This window comes from Myodes glareolus, chromosome 7, assembly GCF_982192425.1.
Source record: "Myodes glareolus chromosome 7, mMyoGla1.1, whole genome shotgun sequence".
Classification (NCBI taxonomy): Eukaryota; Metazoa; Chordata; class Mammalia; order Rodentia; family Cricetidae; genus Myodes; species Myodes glareolus.
Genome location: NC_142032.1, coordinates 53812444 through 53831659, shown reverse-complemented (window position 1 = coordinate 53831659; position 19216 = coordinate 53812444). Strand labels below are relative to the sequence as shown.

The 19216-nt window shown below is 48.4% G+C and overlaps 3 protein-coding genes across 4 annotated transcripts; 2 read left to right on the top strand and 1 right to left on the bottom strand.

Annotated features, from left to right (window-relative positions):
* The first annotated feature begins 1006 nt into the window (after positions 1-1006).
* On the top strand, positions 1007-13403 carry Bscl2 (BSCL2 lipid droplet biogenesis associated, seipin). Of its 2 annotated transcripts, XM_048458088.3 has the most exons (12): positions 1007-1742; positions 3449-3666; positions 5011-5327; positions 6596-6677; positions 9804-9947; positions 10623-10757; positions 10907-11004; positions 12234-12375; positions 12503-12569; positions 12756-12827; positions 12924-13004; positions 13165-13403. In XM_048458088.3, the coding sequence occupies exons 2-12, from the start codon at positions 3589-3591 to the stop codon at positions 13317-13319; spliced, it is 1371 nt and encodes a 456-aa protein (XP_048314045.1). In that variant the 5' UTR covers positions 1007-1742; positions 3449-3588; the 3' UTR covers positions 13320-13403. The 2 variants fall into 2 exon arrangements, with proteins under 2 accessions (XP_048314045.1, XP_048314047.1); XM_048458090.2 differs by lacking the exons at positions 1007-1742; positions 3449-3666 and adding an exon at positions 4431-4587.
* On the bottom strand, positions 1680-3204 carry Gng3 (G protein subunit gamma 3). Its single transcript, XM_048458091.3, has 3 exons — positions 2863-3204; positions 2415-2514; positions 1680-2148 (listed from the first exon to the last, which is right to left on the bottom strand). The coding sequence occupies exons 2-3, from the start codon at positions 2511-2513 to the stop codon at positions 2020-2022; spliced, it is 228 nt and encodes a 75-aa protein (XP_048314048.1). The 5' UTR covers position 2514; positions 2863-3204; the 3' UTR covers positions 1680-2019.
* Positions 13404-13545: 142 nt separating the features above from the next.
* On the top strand, positions 13546-18222 carry Lrrn4cl (LRRN4 C-terminal like). The gene is made up of 2 exons (XM_048458315.3): positions 13546-15726; positions 16369-18222. Exons 1-2 carry the CDS (start codon positions 15684-15686, stop codon positions 17085-17087), a joined length of 762 nt encoding a protein of 253 aa, XP_048314272.2. The 5' UTR covers positions 13546-15683; the 3' UTR covers positions 17088-18222.
* Positions 18223-19216: the final 994 nt, after the last annotated feature.

Sequence of the window (19216 nt, the reverse complement as noted above, 5' to 3'; positions counted from 1 at the left end):
GTAGGGCTGCTAACCTGGTTTTCTCCTCAACCAGCTATTCATCCATAATATGACTAGGTATCAAATTGGGTGAGGAGAGTAACCTGGGTATTTTAGTGGGTAAGGTGGTGTTATCCTAATGCCAGTGTTACATCTGCCACATCTGAGCTGATAAGATTTTCTTACTACACTGATACAGTAGGAAAGGTATTAAGCACCCATTGCATACTGGGTATTGTGAGCAAGCAGGGATTATAACAAGGATCCTTCTTGGATAGTTACCACAGGTATCAAGAAATAAAGATACTAAAATAATGAAATTAAACTTCAACACTGAAAGTGTGGTGGTGATGTGTACAGGCATACTCTTGTGAATGGAGGTCAGAGGAACTCTTCAAACAAAACACCTTCTGGAAGGTACTCTGGGTCTCCTAAGCTTGCTAGGCACTCGTGGTACATACATGTCATCTCTAGCCAGGATAAAGGTATGCACACCATGTCAGGCTGTGCACTTTCTTTTTTGTTGTTGGCTTTGTTTTTTGTTGTTGTGGTTTGTTTGGGGGTTTTTTTGGTTTTGGTGGTTTTTGTGGGGGTTTTTTTTTTTTTTTTTTTGGTCTTTTTGGTTCTTCCAGACAGGGTTTCTCTGTGTGGCAACTATGGCTGTCTGTGAACTCTAGACCAGGCTGGAGTTCTCACGGCCCCCAAGTGCTGGGATTAAAGGCGTGCACTCCCACTGCCTGGCTTGTACTTTTTTTTTTTTTTTAAATAGATCTTCTTTGGTCATTTTGAGGAGAAAATAAAAAGCTCCAGTTCAACAAGAAAACATAAACTGGGCCAGGTGGTGGCTGCACACATCTTTAATCTTGGCACAGTGAGTACCAGGACAGCCAGGGCTACACAGAGAAGCCCTGTCTCGAAAAACTAAAAAAGACAAGAAAACAAACTGAAACTGATTGTTTATTTACCTCCCAGAGAGACCAATGAACCACGCTTCAAGATGGACTGTATCACATTTGTATTATTACAAATCATCCCCCAAAGAGAACCTCTACTTGGAAAGATGTAAAAATTCTCTTGCAAAATCCACACTGTGCTTTTTGAGCCCAAATCCTAGTGAACTAGAGTACCCATGACTTCTTTAGTGCCCCTGGGACTCGAGCCCTCCAGAGGATGTAGAGTTCCAGGTTTTATGGAACACGGTGCCCGGCTCTGACTTCGAGAGGGCAGGGGCAGCCATTTTAAGACCAGAGGCTTTCGTAAGGGATCGTTGCATATTGGGAACGCTGGGGGCCGCCATTTCAAGAGAAGTGCTGTACGGCAGCTTGACGCTCGCCTTCGTGCGGTTCGCACAGGCAGCCGCCATCTTGGACAGCGGCTGCGGGCACCGCCATCCCGGGCGCCGAGACGCCCTGAGTCGCCTCTCAGTTCCTCAGGACACCTCCACCCGGCTCTTGTCTCAGTGCCCGCGGAAACCCACCCTACTCGGTCTGCATAGTTCTCACTGCTGTCGTGGCGAGCCCGTGAACGTTCCGCAGCTTGTGGGCGCTCTTTTGAACAACCCCCCACTGGGGGCGCTCGCGCGCCTCAGACCCGCGATCTCCAGCCCTTACTATGTCTAACTGGCTCGACTGGCCCTGTACCCTGGATATGGCAAGTGTATCGATTAAGGATCCTCTTTCCCAAGAACGCTAACACAGGCGTTGTCCTCTGAGGCTCTGGATGACTTTATTCTTCAAATGCCTTTACCTTTCCAATAGCTCCAGGTGAGACTGAGAACAAGCACCCGGGCATCCCCCTCTCCATTGCCTGAACGGATCACAGAGGGAATCAGGCAGAATTCTGGCAGTTTAGCGGGGTCCCTCTGGATGGAGTAAAAGGTATTTGTAGTTGGCCTCAGGGTGAGGAGATGGGGTAGACATGGGTAAGGAGGGCTTGTGCTTCAGCGAATCTCATGATAGGTATGGGTAGAAACGGGCTGCTACAATTTCCGATCTAAGGGCGGGTCTCGGAGGGGAGATGAGTTCAGAGGGACAAAACTCTTCAGAGGAGGGCACAGAAGAACTTCTTCTCCCGGAATGGGTTTTCCGAAGTGGGCACAGGAGTGATGAGGGGATCCTCACAAGCGTGAGCATCACAGTAAGTCATCAAGTCTGCTGCCGCCTTGGACACCTGGGGCACAGCCACGAGGGGAAACATTAGCCAGAATTCCTGAAAGGGCCGCAGCTCCCTTCGCCAAATAGCTATCTTTTAATTTCTAATGCCCTTTGAGGCAGTCCTATTCCCCGTCCCCACAGTCCTCGGGAACAGCTATACTGACAATGCCCAGTCTCAGCCTCTGACCTCAGGGTGTCAAGAAAAAAAGCATCTTTTCCCCAAGGGTTATAAAACCTACAGCTGAGGCCTGAAGAACTAATGGGAGCCAGGGTCGCACCCACCTTTATTCGGCACAAACTGGCCTCAATCTTAAGCTGTTCCACCATCTTGCGTGCTTGGCCAATACTCATAGTGCTGTTCACAGGGGTCTCCCCTTTCATCCTGGAGGAAAGACAGACAACTCAGTACTCTCAGCTAAAACACTCAGCTCTTCAACAACCCCACGGCCGGGATTGGGCCAGTATTTTGTACCCATATTATCTCCACTCTCCAGTGACCATCCCATCTCTTTTTCTCAGTGGGGAGAATGGAGAAAAAATGAAGTGCTCTCCAAAACCTTGGGTCCTCGTCACCGAACTATACAAATGTTCTAAGGATTTCCAGTCTTTGAGCCAATACGTTAGAAGCAATGAAAACCTCAGTCAGAACGAGCCCCACCCTGATGAAATCACTTCGGCCACCTGTCCCCTTAAGCCCTACTGAGAGAGAAATAAGCTGCTCCCTACTCACCTGAAATGACAGGCGGCAGCAGCAGCCTGGGATGTAGCGTCAGTGGGCAGGGGGCACCAAGCTCTGATTCAGATAGGTGCCCCACCCTGCAGGAACTTGCAGCTAAAAATAACTGTAGCAGTGACAGCTAATGCAGAGAAGGTCACTAGAGATGCTCAGACTGGAGGTCCTTGGAGGGGTGGTCTCAGTTTCTGTAGCTCAAGCACTGTCCAGATGGCTGGTACCTGAAGGATGAAGGATGCTAGAAGGAGCTGCTCAGATTCTGGAGCGTACCAACTGCCTGGCCAGTGGGGGGATCTGACTGCTGCTTGCATCCCCTGTACACACACCCACTGTTACTGTCTCACTACCTGCCCCTGCCCATTGGAGAAGTCTTTAGTCTGAACTAGAGCCCTCCCTAATGAACCTGAAGCGGAAGCAGTCTCCCCTCTTAAATGGGGGTGGTCTGGGCCTGTGACAGCCCCTGCAATAGAGTCTCTACCCGCTGCGGGAGACCCTGCTCATTTGAAAGTCTGACATCAGCTGGACTGCTCCCCCCACAACCCTGACACAGCACTCAGCACCTGAATCTTCGTTTCTTTTACAGTGACCCTCCATTCTGCAGATCCAGGAAAATGTGACGCTCTACAAGTGGTCAGCTTCTAGGTCACCACTTTCTAGCCACAAGTGACTTGAGTGGGGCAATCCAGGGCAGCAGAGGTAACCATCAGGAAGATATCTAAAGATATGATACAGCAAAGAAGAGAAGCTGGGGGAAAAGAGACATGCAGAGACCAGATCAAAAAAGGATCGGTTAAAGAGGAGGTAAGGGAGATACGGGAGCCAGTGTGACTATTATGAACACAGGTGGGCTTCTTGGAGTGAGAAGAAGCGGTGGCAAGTGGCGGAGTTGGGGAGATAGCAAATTGATTCGAATTTTTCAGGTAATTGGAATAGATTGTTACTATTCAAAAAGATGTGCACTGGCCTTGCCTCCTGGAGGACATTGTCCAGAAGATGCCACCTTCAGAGACCTAGTCTCATGTTTTGTAGGGATTCTGAGGTTGACTGCATCACGTGGGTCACTGAAAGTCGATCACGCAGCATAAAAACTGGAGAAAGGGGCTGAAAATGCTGCTACGCTTGACTAGCGGACCGCAAGCCATCTGTGCAACACACAAGATCTGACAGGGTGCAAGGTTCTCAGGGCAAATGGGCCCCCCACCACACACACACACTCCCCTTGGGCTCCTACAGGCTCAAGGAGCTCTGCTGAATAAAAACAGCACCCATTTTACCACCTCCACTCTACCCACCCCGCCTGCACCCAGATCCTGCCTTTTGGGGTGAAAAGCTGTGGTAAAGGTTTCGGAAGAGGGCCATGATTGCGCAGCAATCAAAGGGATGCTGCTGAGTCTCAGCCTGCCTCCGGAATGATAGTGGGCTCTAGATGGGGAAGCGCATTGCCCCTTTGGTCGCTGAACTGGCCTATAATGATCCTCAGGCAGGGACAGTGGGAAGCACAAAACCAGAGCAAGGCATCTCACAGGCCCTGCCCACTGCGCTAGGGCCCCGCCCCTGCACGAGCCCTTCCCCTGCGCTTAACTGGCGACTGCCCGAAGGGGCCGAGCTCTCTCGGCAGCCGGAACTCCCTTCTCTAGGTTGCTTGGGCAGCGGGAGGCTGCGGTGACAGGCTGGTGTTCACCGCGTTACCGCAGGGGTGGGCGCCTCAGCGTCACTCCGCAGGTGGGCCACAGGGCTGTGTGATCGCTTGGTGAACGATCACAGGTCTGGGAGGAGGGGAGAAACTCGAGAGGTTGTGCGACCTTAGGCAAGTCACTCATCCTCTCCTTGCAACCCCTGGCATTGTGGATCCATGTCATCTGTGCTTTGAGAGAGGTTTAAGGGCCTGGTCCTATGTATAGAACAACGCTGTGAATCAAGGAGGTTTTCCCCCGGCCCCGGTGACTGAAGGAAAGGTTCCACTGTCAGCGCTGGAAGGAAACTCGGTGAAGGAGTAATTGGAAGAGAAGCGCGAGTGAAACAATGACTTTGCTTTATCCTGCTATCTCTACTTCCTCAAAGCCAGTTTAATAAGCTTGACTTTTTTGTTCCCAGCTCCCTGAGGGGGGAAGAAAAAGATTTATTTTTCCTCTCCTCTTTCTCCAGGAACCTCCAGCTGCCCTATCCCATGGCCAAGGGTATCGTCCCTGTGGAAGACCAGCCAGGAGCTCAAAGCCTGAAGCTGGGGCCAGATCCTCTGCTGTCCCCATCATGGTCAATGACCCACCAGTACCTGCCTTACTGTGGGCCCAGGAAGTAGGCCATGTCTTGGCAGGCCGTGCCCGCAGGCTGCTGCTGCAGTTTGGGGTGCTCTTCTGCACCATCCTCCTCTTGCTTTGGGTGTCTGTGTTCCTCTATGGCTCTTTCTACTACTCCTACATGCCGACTGTCAGCCACCTGAGCCCTGTGCATTTCCACTACAGGTGAGGAGACTGCTCACTTAAAATAGAAGAATCTTTTCCGAGACAGGGTTTCTCTGTGTTTCCCTGGTTGTCCTGGAACTCGCTCTGTAGACCCAGCTGGCTTAGAACTCACAGAGATCCGCTTGCCTCTGCCTCCCGAGTGCTAGAATTAAAGGTGTGCACTGCCACCGCCCAGCTAACGTAGAAGAATCTTAAATTGAAATGACCCCAAGGACTCTTGGTGCATCCTCTGTCGAATCCCATTATTGACAGAGGATGAAATCTTATCTGTAATTCCAGCACTTGGGAGGCTGAATTGGGAGGATTATCATGAGTTCTAGGCCAGCCTGGGCTACAGGTTGAAACCTTGTCTCAAAGAAGTTAAAAAAAATAAAAAAGACTAAAGAAAGAAATTCACTTTTAAATTCAAGTAATTAAAGTCCACTCTGTTTAGATTGCATAAAACCTTTTAAGCCACTATAGAGTTTTGGGCCAACTCAACCCCTTATGCATCTAAGAATTATCCTGGCTTTTAGCGTAGGCGGCATTAGGAAATACCTCTTTTGCCTTTTAGTTTACTGCCACTTACCCGCAATGGTCTGCATCTGCACAGTAACCCAAGATAACCGACTCCTCATTCATTCCCATTTCCCTCCTGCTGCCCAGTTCTCTGTCTGTCCCAACAATGCTGTAGGACCAGTCAATTAGCAGACACAGAAACAGTTTTAATACCATCAATTTAAGTCTTTCTTCCCTCTCCCTAAACCCTAGTCATGCGCTGTCATTTTCAAGGTAGATCTTCTTAACCATTTAGGGAACATGAATCTTATACATACAGGAGCTATCAGGGATGAGCTGTGCACCCGTGTGTCATGTGTAATTTTGCCTATAATTTCTCTTAAGATCCGTAGATCCTTTTGGAGGAATGTTTTCTTTTTTTCTAATCAGGCCCCAAACCGGAACTGTCTGAATCAGAATCTGTAGGGGTGGGACCCTGAAATCCACATGCCCCGAGCTCTTTAAGGGAGCCTGTAAGAACACCAGAGTGTCCTTTGGTTCCTACCTAGAGGTTCTCTTCTAATAGGGACATAAACTGAAGTAGTGGGAAGAGAATGAAAGCCTTATTTTGGTATCTTGAATCTCCTGGCCACGGTTGTTGTCCACTTCTCAGTAATGGAGAAGAGGGGTGGATGACAGGAGGGAGCCCTAGAGACCAGGTGGGTATGGGGGCAAGCAGGCAGAGCAGGCTCTGGAACGGCACAAACTGTCATTCATCCCTTCTCGTCTAGGACAGACTGTGATTCCTCCACCGCCTCACTCTGTTCCTTCCCTGTTGCCAATGTCTCGCTGGCTAAGAGTGGACGTGATCGGGTGAGTATGAGAGCTAGAGAAGAACCAGGAAATCTCTGGTGACTTGAGGAAGATGTGAAGAGCAGGAGAAAAGTTCTGAAGCAAACGGAGGTTCAAAAGAAAATCTAGATGTTGGTTCCAGTCACTGTGACACATACTTGTAATTTTGGCACTAGGAGGAAAAGGCAAGAAGATGACTTCCAAAACTGAGACCAGCTTGGGCTGCATAGCCAGACCCTATATCCTCCCAAAAGAGAAAAAGGAGGGTTAGGGGTAAGTCCCAGTCGTTAGAGTACTTACCTCCTATGTGTGAGGCTCTGGATTCAATCTCCAGTATAAAATTACAGCCCAAATGATGTGTGTGCAGTAGGCATCAGGAATGATCCCATCTTGCACTTACTACATGAACCATAGCTCCTCGATAAAGTTTGTGTTCTAAGCCCAAGTGAACATGTCAGCTAGCTAGAACATTATGGCATCCACTCAAGGATGAGAAGCTAATATGTAAGGCCAGGTATGGTGTCTGTGACTTTAATAATTCCAGCACTTCTGAAGCAGAGGCCAGCTTGATTACACTGTGAGTTCCATGCCAGTTAGGGCTACATAGTGGCACCCTGTTTGTTGTTGTTTTGGTTTTCTTTCTTTTTTAAGATGCAAGGTTACACAAAGAAACCCTGTCTTGAAAAATAAAAACAAAATAATTATACAAATTAATTAATTAAAAACTGAGCATTGTGGTGATTGGCGCACACCTTTAATCCCAGCACTCAGGAAGCAGAGGTAGGCAGATCTCTGTAAATTTGAGTCCAACTTGATCTACATTGTGAGTTCCAGGATAGCCAGGACTACACAGAGTAGCCCTGTCTCAGAAAAAACAAAACAAGCAAGAACCTGTTATATAAAATTATGAAATTATTGACAGCTATGTGTTACCTGTTATCACAAAGGGTACTATGCCAGAGGACTGGCCAGATGCCAATGTGACTTCAGCAAACCTGGGAACTGTGACAAGTGTGCATAGACACAGCACACATAGCCTTCTCTACTTGGCAGGCTGCAGATGCTCAGATGAAGGATAGGATCCCAAGCTCTAAAAGGACCTGGAGGATCAGTGTCAGTTTCGATTACATGAGTTCTTTTAGTTGTCAATCTTCACCTGAAAGTTACTTTTTAGAAGTGATATTTAAGAAGAAAGTGGCTTTATGCTGGGATGTCAGCCCTTGCACAGTGGCACACATCTGTAATCACAGCTATTCAAATTGATGTAGGAGGTGTGTGTTTGTTTTTCCAGACAGGGTTTCTCTGTGTAGCCCTGACTGTCCTGGAACTCATTCTGGAGACCAGGCTGGCCTCAAGCTCAGAGATCCACCTGCCTCTGCCTCCAGAGTGCTGAGATTAAAGGTGTGCGCTACCAATGCCTGATAGAGGATGTTTTGTGTTTAGGATTTTAAGTATATCTTGGGCAGGTTAGTTCCAGGCCAGCCCATATTGATAGCCTGTCACAAAAAAAGAAAGGAGCCCACACTTGAGAGGTAGAGGCAAGAAGGTTAGCCTGGCGACATGAAAAACAAACAAAAAATGATTGAAGTTGTGATCATCTTGTCTCAGCCTCCTGTGTGCTGCAATTATAGGCATGCAGTACCAATCCAGCCTGGAAGTGGGTGATCTAAAAGCTGCCTCTGCCTCCCACGTGCTGGGATTCTAAATAAGTACAACGGAAGGCTTGGAGATAGGCTTTTCAACCACTACTTTTCTAGGTTTTTTTTTTTAATAGGTTTCTTTTCTTTTGATTTGGTTTTTCGAGACGGGATTTCTGTAGCTTTGGAACCTGTCCTGGAACTAGCATTTGTAGACCAGGCTGGCCTCAAACTCACAGAGATCCGCCTGACTCTGCCTCCCAACGGCTGGGAGTAAAGGCATGCACTACCACCGCCCAGCTTTTTAATAGGTTTATTGAGATAGAATTTATATAATATATAGTTTACTCTTACAGTTTGCAGTTCTATCACTTTATTTATTTACTTTGAGATAGTTTCATTATTTAGCCTTTGGCTGGCATAGAACTTACTATGTAGACCAGGCTGGCCTTGAGTTTCATGGAGATCCTCCTGCCTCTGCCTCCAGAGTTCTGGGTAAAAACATGCACTGCCGTGCCAGCCAGTTGTATCATTTTTAATAAACTCGGTGTTGTACACACAGACACAAATAGACTAATTTTTTTAAATTGAATTACCCTGGATAACAAGATGATCTGCCGCTACAGTGATTGTGCAAGAGCTGGCTAGAGAGGCAGAGCAGAACTTGCTTAATTAGTAAGTGAGGGCAGTCTAGGCCCAGGGGCAGCTTCAGCATCGCACAGGCCTGAGTCACAGATGGCCCAGTGAGGGCAGTCTAGGCCCAGGGGCAGCTTCAGCATCACACAGGCCTGAGTCACAGATGGCCCAGTGAGGGCAGTCTAGGCCCAGGGGGCCAGCTTCAGCATCGCACAGGCCTGAGTCACAGATGGCCCAGTGAGGGCAGTCTAGGCCCAGGGGCAGCTTCAGCATCGCACAGGCCTGAGTCACAGATGGCCCAGTTGGCAGTGTGTCTGTTCACTTTTGGGAAAGAAAAGCAACAGGGTTCTTTTCGGAACAGTGTAGTAGTCTTCTGACTCAGACCCAAGAGCTGACTGGGTGAGTATGGTGGTTGTGCCCAAAATTTCAGCACCAAAGGCCGAGGCAGGAGAAGTTCCATTAATGTGAGGCTATATAGTGAGTGCTAGGCCGCCCAGAGATCCATAGCAAGACCTTGTCTTAAATACCATGTTCCCTACCTGCAACCCCCACCTCCAAATAAAATCAAGTCAACAAACAAGATAGAAGTCTGGAAAGTCAGGGTGCTCAGTGACCAGGAGGGGGCAGCATTGAGTTAGGATGTACTTAAAAACAAAACAAAACAAAAAAAGATTAAAACAAGCCAGGCATGGTGTTGCACAGGTTTAATCCCAGCACTGGTGAGGCAAAGGCAATCGACGCTCTGATTTTGAGGCCAGCCTTGTCTACAGAGTGCTTCCCGGCCAATCAGAGCTATGTAGTGAGATCCTGTTTCAAAACAGCACAAACTTTTTTTTTTTTTTTTTAACAAAATGGGTGTTGTTCCCTTGGGCAGGTACTGATGTATGGACAGCCATATCGAGTCACCTTAGAGCTTGAAATGCCAGAGTCCCCCGTGAATCAAGACTTGGGCATGTTCTTAGTCACTGTTTCATGCTATACCAGAGGTGGCCGAATCATCTCCACTTCTTCACGCTCAGTAAGTGTTTAAAGACAGTCTGGGAAACTGGGGACAATGGTGGACAAATCAGTATGTATGGCTGATACTTCAAGAGAAGACCTCCTTGGCTCTGAGATCGGGCCTCAACCAGGACAAGTGAAAAATCCGATTAACAAGCCAAACATTTGCCCGAATACCTAGTGTCTGATGGGCATGCCCAGCTTCGGAGTAGTCTAAGAGTACAGCTGCTCTTAGAACAAGAAGACTCCAGAAATATACCAGCTTTATAGTAACTTCCTCCTAACCAGACCAGCAAGAAATGCCGGGTTCTTGTTAGCACGTAGCAGACACATTCAGCACTGGACCCCATTTAAACCACACGATGATTATCTGCATTTGAGGACAGCTTCAGGTGGTGCGTTGGGACACGGATCCCAAGCCAGATAACAGACTATGTAGAGAAAGGTACATGAGAGCAGACTGCTTACCTGAGGCAGGTGTTTTAGAGAAGGGAACTTTGCCTCATTAGAATGGAGAAATGAGGTCGGGTACCAGGGAGACATTACTGAAACAAATGGATGGTTAGGTGGGAACTGGGGGTTAGGCAGGGAAGGTGAAGGAACAGAATGAGCTTCTTTGTGTACATGGACTGCTCAAGCATGGGGCAGACTGGAGAGAACACCTGTCCCCAGCCTTCCCCTATGGCCCTGTCAGGTGATGCTGCATTACCGCTCCCAACTGCTCCAGATACTTGACACACTGGTGTTCTCCAGCCTCCTGCTGTTTGGCTTTGCTGAGCAGAAGCAGCTCCTGGAGGTAGAACTCTACTCGGACTACAGGGAGAATTCGGTAAGTGGAGCGATGGAGTAGGAGACAACCCTCCTGCTGGCCCAAGAGTGTGCCCGAGAAGCTCATTGGCAGCCACCTGCCAAGGCCACAGAGGCTGGAAGCGGACCTCAGACTGAGCCCAGCTGACTCTGCTCTCCCTGCCCTCGCAGTATGCGCCCACAACTGGAGCAGTTATTGAGATTCACAGCAAGCGCATCCAGATGTATGGAGCATACCTCCGCATCCATGCCCACTTCACTGGGCTCAGGTAAGAGGCCACAGAGGGAAACCTTGGCAGCTTTCCCATGACCTGCCCCAAAATGAAGAGGGTTTCAGGTAGAGGTGACTAGTAACAACATAACATCATATTTTACCAAGGCCAGAGGCTCTTCTCCCTAGTTCGACTAGTCTTTCAAAAGAGCTTCTTAGAAATCCCATGTGAGGATAGAGAAACCCTATCTTTGCTCCCCCCCAAAAAAAAGAAAAGAAAAGAAATGTAATCCTATGTGAGGGACTGGAGAGATAGCTCAGGGGTTAAGAGCACTGGCTGCTCTAAAGAGCTGTGTTCATACCCAGCACTCACAAGGTAATAATAGTTCACAACCACCTGTAACTCCAATTCCAGGGTATCTCATGTATTCTTCTGGTCTCTGGAGACACCAGGCATCCATGTGGTGCATGCAGATAGTCAGCAAAAGCTCAATATACATTAATCCCAGAACTTGGAAGGCAGAAGCAGGCTGATCTCTGTGAGTTCAAGGCCAGCCTGGTCTACAAAGTGAGTTGGAATGACCAGGGCTACACAGAGAAATCTGGTTTTGAAAAGAAAGAAAAAAAAAATTTAATTTGTTTTATTTTTTTGTATGTAATAGTGTTTTGCTTGCATGCATGTATGTGTACCACACATGTGTCTGGTGCCTAAGGAGGTGGGAACCCACATGTGGGTACTAGGAATTGAACCTGGGTCCTTTCCAAGAACAACAAGTCCTCTTAACCACTGAGCCAACCCTCCAGCCCCATTTTTAAAATCCCATATGAGATGACACTCCCTGCCATTTCAGCACTAGGAGGCCTAAGGCAAGAAATCTTGGGCTACAAAGCAAGACTCTCAACATAAATAATGAAAAGAAAATAAGAGGCTCGATCCTATGAGCCAGGTGTAGTGTTCTGTGTCTAGTCCCTGCTACTCAGGCAACATAGTGAGAGCCACATCTCCACCCACCCCACCCTAATAACAAATACCCACTCCATCGGCTCAGCAAGAGCTGGAGTGTATAATGCTGTGGCCCTGTGATACTGAGGCTGCCTGAAGTCCTTGGCCTTTATTAGAACCTGGTGGGGTGTCTTCTGGTAACTGGACAGGGGAGTGGGTGCCATAGTGGCAGAGGGCAGCTCCAGCCACATTCACTCAAGTTGTCCTACAAGTATTTGTGGAGTGCTAGCCACTCGAGCTATCTGGTAACTGCCGCTCCCTTTCTGACCCTGTTTCCCACCTAGGTACCTGCTGTACAACTTCCCTGTGACCTGCGCCTTTGTGGGTGTCGCCAGCAACTTCACGTTCCTCAGCATCATCGCGCTCTTCAGCTACATGCAGTGGGTGTGGGGGGGCGTCTGGCCCCGACACCGCTTCTCTTTGCAGGTCTCAAGGGGCGAAGACCCTGTTCTTCCTCGGTGGTCCTTGTTGGTGATCAGGGGCATGTTAGGGATGGGGCATGATTACTGCGAGGGGAGCCAGGCTTCACTGCTCGGTGGTTACTCCTCCACAGGTTAATATCCGACAAAGGGATAGCTCACGACAGGGTGCCCAGCGTCGGATTTCTCGCCATCAGCCAGGTAAAGGGGTTGGTTGACAGGATCGTTGAGAGGTATTTTGGCTGGGGTAGAGGGAATGCCTGCCTTCAGTACAGAGCAGCTACTGTGAAACTGAGGGTGTAAGGAAAGGCTGAAGGAGGTGGAGTTGGCACTGCAAACCAAGCATAACCACTGAGTCTAGCTGTCCTCTGTTTGCCGGACCTGAAGGCCGGGAAGAGTCTACCCAGCAGTCAGACATGACAGAGGATGTCGAAAGCCCTGAAGATGCCGCAGGAACAGGTATGATGCTGTCCCTCTTCCTCGCTCCTCCACAGCACTCCCCTTCAGTGCCTGGGTCTCACTTCTGTCACACCTCTGTTCCCCTTTTGGCTGAAGAGGGCCAGCTATCTGAGGAAGAGAAACCACGACGACAGCCCCTGAATGGAGAGGAGGAGCAAGAGCCAGAGGCTAGTGATGGTGAGGGACACTGTATAATGGAGTGAAGTGTGGTGGGGACGCCCCTCTATCCTTGCTAACCTGTCTCTTCTGATGGAGTGAAGTGTGGTGGGGACATCCCTCCATCCCTGCTAACCTGTCTGTCTCATTTGCAATTTTGTTTGACCTTTTCCTGGCTCAGGTTCAGGCTCCTGGGAAGATGCAGCTTTGCTGACAGAGGCCAACCTGCCTACCTCTGCCTCTACCTCCACCTCTGCCCTTTCCCCTGAAACTCTGGGTAGCCGTGAACCTTCTGTGGGCACCATCAGGCAGCGTCCAACATGCTCCAGTTCCTGAACAAAAAGACTCCTCACATTCCAGCACTTCCCCATCTGACCCTTCTCCCTTTGTCATCCCCTTAATAAACTATTTTGTGCCAGGTGCTTGTGTGAAGGCCAGAGGACATATTCCAGGGGTCAGTTCTTTCCTTCCACCACATGGGTCCTGGGAATCAAACTTGCATCATCGAAGATTTTGCTTTGTGTATATGTATGTGAATGAATCTACATAACTATATGTGCACCACATGCGTGCAGGAGCCCATGAGTCAGAGAAGATGTCAGATTTCCTGTACCTGGAGTTACTGGAGTTACAGGCAGTTGTGAACTACCATATTTGATTCTGGAAACCAAACCCAGGTCTTCTACAAGAGCAGGATGCTCTCTTAACCACTGAGCTGTCATCCCAGCCCTGGGCATCCATTTTTTATTACTTTCTTTTGGTTCTTTAAGACAGGATCTCTCTTTGTAGTCTTGGCTGTCCTGGAACTCACTCTGTCAGGCTGGCCTCAAACTCACAGAGATCCACCTACCTCTGCCTCCTAAGTGCTGGGATTAAAGGTGTGCGCCATCAGCGCCTTTTTAAGTATTTTTAATTCTGTGCATGGGTATGTACATGTGATTTCAGGTTCCCATGGAGGCTGGAAGAGGACACTGAATCCCCCTGGAGCTGGAGTTTCATGGCTGTGAGCCACTATCTTAGTTAGGATTGCTATTGCTGTGATGAAACACCATGACCAAAAAGCAAGTTGGGGAGGTTTATTTAGCTTATACTTCCATATTGCTATTGATCAAAGGAAGTTAGGATAGGAACTCAAATGGGGCAGGAGCTGATGCCAGGAAAGGAGTTATTTACAGGCCTCCACATAGCTTGTTCAGTCTGATTTCTTCTAGAACCCAGGATTACCAGCCTGGTGATGATCCCAATGGACTGGGCCCTCTCCCAGCAATCACTAAGAAAATCCCTTATAGTTGGATCTTATAGATGCATTTTCTCAATTGAGGTTCCCTCCTTTCAGACAGCTCTAGCTTGTGTATCAAATTGTCATAAGATCAGCCAGCACAGCCATCATGTAGGTGCTAGGAACTGAACCTAGTTCTTGCTGGAAGAGCAGCCAGTACTCTTAACCACTGAGCCATCTCTTTAGCCTCTGTATCGCTTTCTTTAAAAGGATAGTAGTACAAGGGCATTACACACTCCAAGGAGATTTATTTAGTCTATGATCTAATGTCCCCAATTATATGCAAAAATTTTCTTTGTACTAAGGAATTGATCAACATTTATATCCCAGCAATTCAACTGAGACAGAAATGTTTGAGCCCAGACGTTCAAGGATGACCTAGACAATTACTTTGTTCTCTTTCTCTCTGTCTTTTTGTCTGTTTGATTTTTTGTTATGTTTTGCTTTTCAAAACAAGGTTTCTCTGTGTAACCTTGGCTGTCCCGGAACTAGCTCTGTAGACCAGGCTGGTCTCGAACTCAAAGAGCCTGTCTCTGCCTCCCGAGTGCTCGGATTAAAGGCATGCACCACCACCACCCAGACTGTTTTCTTTCCTTTTTTATATATTTTGAAACAGATTCTTAGAGGCTGGCCTCAAACTTTTAGCAACTCTCCTGCCGTAGCATCCCAAGTACTGAATTACAAGCTTGTAGCACGGATCCAGATGTTTCATGACGTCGGTCTCACTATGTAGTGCGGACTGTCTTTTAATGATTCTGCCTCAGCGTCCCTTGGGCTGAGAAATTCAGACATGCACCTCCACACTCAATGCAGCTGTTTCCATCCGTAATCAAGGGGAGAAACCCTATCCTGGCCAGTGGTAGGCTTCCTGCTCTAGCCATGTGATTCTCATCTCAGGGGAGGGGGATAGGATAGGGCGGGTCTGGAGAGCTGGGATACATCATTCTGGCCTTCACACCCCTCCCTTCCCTGTCCATTGGGAGGCAGAAGACAGGAAATGACTGCCATGAGTGTGGTAGGACTTTTCACAGAAACAGCATTTTGTAATTCAGGCCCCGTACCATCCACAGATGTTTTCCTATCTGACACCAGCCAGGTGCCCTCCCTCCCCTGGTAATTCTCCTCTCCCCACCCCTTCACATGACTGCAGCCTTTGGAGTCTCCGCTCCTGGCTGCTGTCCACATTTCGTTCCTGTCAGAACCCAGGCGTCCTGGCCTCCAACTGAAACCGCTGCCTGTGGCGTCCCCTATCCTTAGCCCCGTGACTCAGTCCCTCTGAGGGAACCAGCCCTCTTCTTGGCACTCAGGGGCAAGGTGGTGACATCAGAGTTGAGGGGTATAAAAGTTCTCAGCCAAAATAGAATTGAAGATACAACCTGACAGTGGCCTGTGACAGGAACCTCTTCGCCTGATATCCACAGATGTCTGGAGGCAGATTCTCACTGTGTCAAGGCCTACCCACTGGTGAGAGGCTGCTGCGGGTCCTGGGAAGAGGGTGGACAGGGGGGAGCCTGGATTGCTTGGACAACATTTGCACAAATGCAGGTAGAGAGTTGGGACTCCCATGCCTGTCCCCACCTCTGCTCTTTCTTCTCTCCTGAGTTTTTCTGGATTTTTGTGCATCTTACTGAGTGCTGTTGTACATAGGCCAGTTTGCTGAGTGGATTCCTTCCACCTTTCTTCCCTGAGCCGAATAAATCCCTTTCCTCCTCCTCTTTCCCCAGCACTTTTGTTTATCCGCTAGCTGCTTGCTTCTAGCACTTTGCCTGGTGCTGCCCAAACATCTGTCTCTCATGTGTGGGACTGTATTTTATTATTTTTATCCCAAACCAAGCACGATCAGGCCTAGCGACACATACTATTAATCCTAGTGATTTGGAGGTGTAGACAGGAGGACCGGGAGTTAAAGAACAGCCTCAAACCAGGCTCTCACCCCCCGCCCCCAAAAAACCTGCATTCAGAAGCCAATTGACAAATAACTGCATGTCTCAGTCCCACCTCTTTCCTTTGCCCATCTTGGTTCGGTTCTGTGTTGTGCTTTTCCCAGAGGTCTTGTCCTGGAAGGCAGGGCTAACAGTATTTACCCTCTCACTCCTTCCCTTCCAGACTCCATGGTGGGCTCTCCTTCCCTTCTGTGGCTTGTGGCCATGACCACCTCCTTGGTTTCTAAAGCTCAGATCTTGACCCCCCAAGACTACGAGGAAGAGGATGATGAGGCGGTAACCACACTTTCTGTAGCTGTCCCTTGCGACTATGACCGTTGCCGCCACCTGCAGGTGTCCTGCAAGGAGCTGCAGAAGGTTGGGCAAGTAGCCTGTCTGTGCCCGGGGCTCACCAGGGAGGATCAGCAACCAGACCCTCCACGGCTGGGAGAAGTGCAGATCTTGGTAGAGGAAGGCTGCGCTGTTGTCCACTGGTGTGCCCCCTTCTCTCCAGTCAATCACTATTGGCTTCTGCTTTGGGAAGGCAACGGCGCTCCACACAAGAGTGGCCCCCTCAATGCGACGGTTCGAAGAGCAGAGCTGAAGGGACTCAAACCTGGTGGTTCTTATGTTCTTTGTGTGGTGGCTGCTAATGACGCTGGTGAGAGCCAAGTTCCTGGAGCAGATGTTGAGGGTCCTGAGAACTGGGCTGAGCCTTCTTTTGGGCCTTGTCGAAAGCTTATCATGCCGCCTAGACCTTTCACCCTGGCCCACGCAGCCGTGGGCGTGGGCACAGCTTTGGCTCTGTTGAGTTGTGCTGCCCTGGTTTGGCATTTCTGCCTTCGTGAGCGGTGGGGTTGCCCCCGACGTCAAGGTACCACCCAAGATTCAGAAGCTCTTTGATGGGAGTCCCACCGACTAGAAACAGCTCTGGAACATTCCAGCCACATCTGGAGAGTCCAACCCACTCCCAGGAGGGGTGTGGGGCCTGCAGCCACCTGGCACCAGGACACAGCCAAGTCAGAGCCGAGGCCCAGGCAATCGGCCTCGGGTCTGAGAGCTTGTTTAGTCCCCAACTAACTGGTCACTATGCTCCCTGGAGTCTAGGAAGGAGTAGCAGTTATTCAGGTGTAAATAATTTAAACTTAATGGGCTTGTGGGGGTAAAATCTCATACATCACATAGGTACTTACATATAGTCAGTTAAAATGGGGCTATTTAAGGCCCTTCATGGTGTTCTACAATTCTAATCCAGCATTCTGAAGGCAGAGAGGCAGCCTGAGCTACACAGAAAATTCCAGGTCAACCCAGATTATATACTGAGACCCTGTCTCTAAAAGAAAATAAAATAAAAGTAAAAACCAACAAAGAAGGGAAAGAGAGAAAGACGGTTCAGTAGTTACAGGGTACTGGCTACTCCAGAGGTCACAGTTTTAGTCCCAGCGCTCACATGGCAGCTCACAACCATCTGTAACTCCATTTCCAGGGGATCCAAAATCTACTACTGACCTCTGACAGCAACAGGCATGCACACACGCTTGCACAAGCGTGCGCGCGCGCACACACACACATACACACGCAAACACACGTGCAGGCAAAAAACTCATACACATAAAATAAAGTTTGAAAATGTCAACTGTCCATAGCTCATAGGCCTTCCACGGCAAGTGGCAGGCCAGGTTCAGGCTGCTGGCTGGAGTTTGCAAGTAACACATTCTCAGAAGTGTTCTGTAACTATGGGTGGCTGACACACATATTTTGAGAATAAGCTTCTGTAAGGTAGGAGTTGAGACTGGAGCTGTGCCCTTCTCCTACCTTCTGTTTTGTTACTAAGGAGGAGCCTGCTCAGAGTTCAACTGTGTCTGGGGAAACTGAGGATTAAGGATCAGCATGAGCTGGACGAGACAGACGGCCCAAGCTGCAGTCTACACAAGTGAGTGTTTTTGTTAGTTATTAATAATTTATACCAATGACTCCCCTCACATTTGTGTAATTGTTTATCCACTAATAATATTAAAGGGAAATTAGAAGCATTGTATTTTCAGTTTTCATGATCCTGTTTAATTCTGTTTATACATATACTTATTTTTCATCACGTCTCAGTCTTCTGACTAAGATCAAGTATATGACTTTTTTTTAAAGTAATGTATATACTTTCAGTTTGTGTTTGTTTGAGACAGGGTCTTACTGTATAGCCCTTGTGGCCTAAAACTCCTTATGTAGACCCGGAGAACTTGAAATCCAGAGATATTCCTGCTTCAGCCTTCCGAGTGCTACTTTCCACATAGTTCACCAGAGCTTTGAATTTGTGATAGTCCTCCTGCCTCAACCTTCTGAGTACACATGTCACCATACCCAACTTCAAAATGTATTTGTTACATTTTTTTTATTTTTTTAAACTTTTTTTTTTTTTTGGTTTTTTTTTTTTCAAGACAGGGTTTCTCTGTAGCTTTGGTGCCTGTTCTGAAATTTTTTTAAACTTTTTTAAATTTGGGGGGGCTGAAGAGATGGCTCAGAGGTTAAGAGCACTGGCTGCTCTTCAGAGATCCTGAGTTCAATTCCCAGCAACCACATGGTGGCTCACAACCATCTGTAACGAGATCTGGTGCCCTCATCTGGCACATAGGCCTACATGCGGGTAGAATACTATATACACAATAAATAAATAAATCTTAAAAATCTTGTGTGCTTCTACACGTGCCTTGGCACACATGCGGAGGTCGGAGGACAGCTTTCAGGAGTCGCTTCTGTACTCCCGCGTTTCTCCCTGGAGTGTAGTCTCCAGGGCTCAAACTCAGGCTGGGAAGCTTGGCAGCAGCTCCTTTACCTGCTGGGCCATCTCACCAACTCCTGAATCCCCCCCACCAATCTATTTTTGAAATTATATGGATGTAGAAAAATTCATTACAAATTGCTACACAGTATAAACTTCACTTTTACTAATTTGATAACTTTTTGAGGTTCTTGAGCTGAGCTGAATCTAGAGTTCTGGAAGTGGTGAGCATGCATTCTACCACTGAACAATCCGTGTT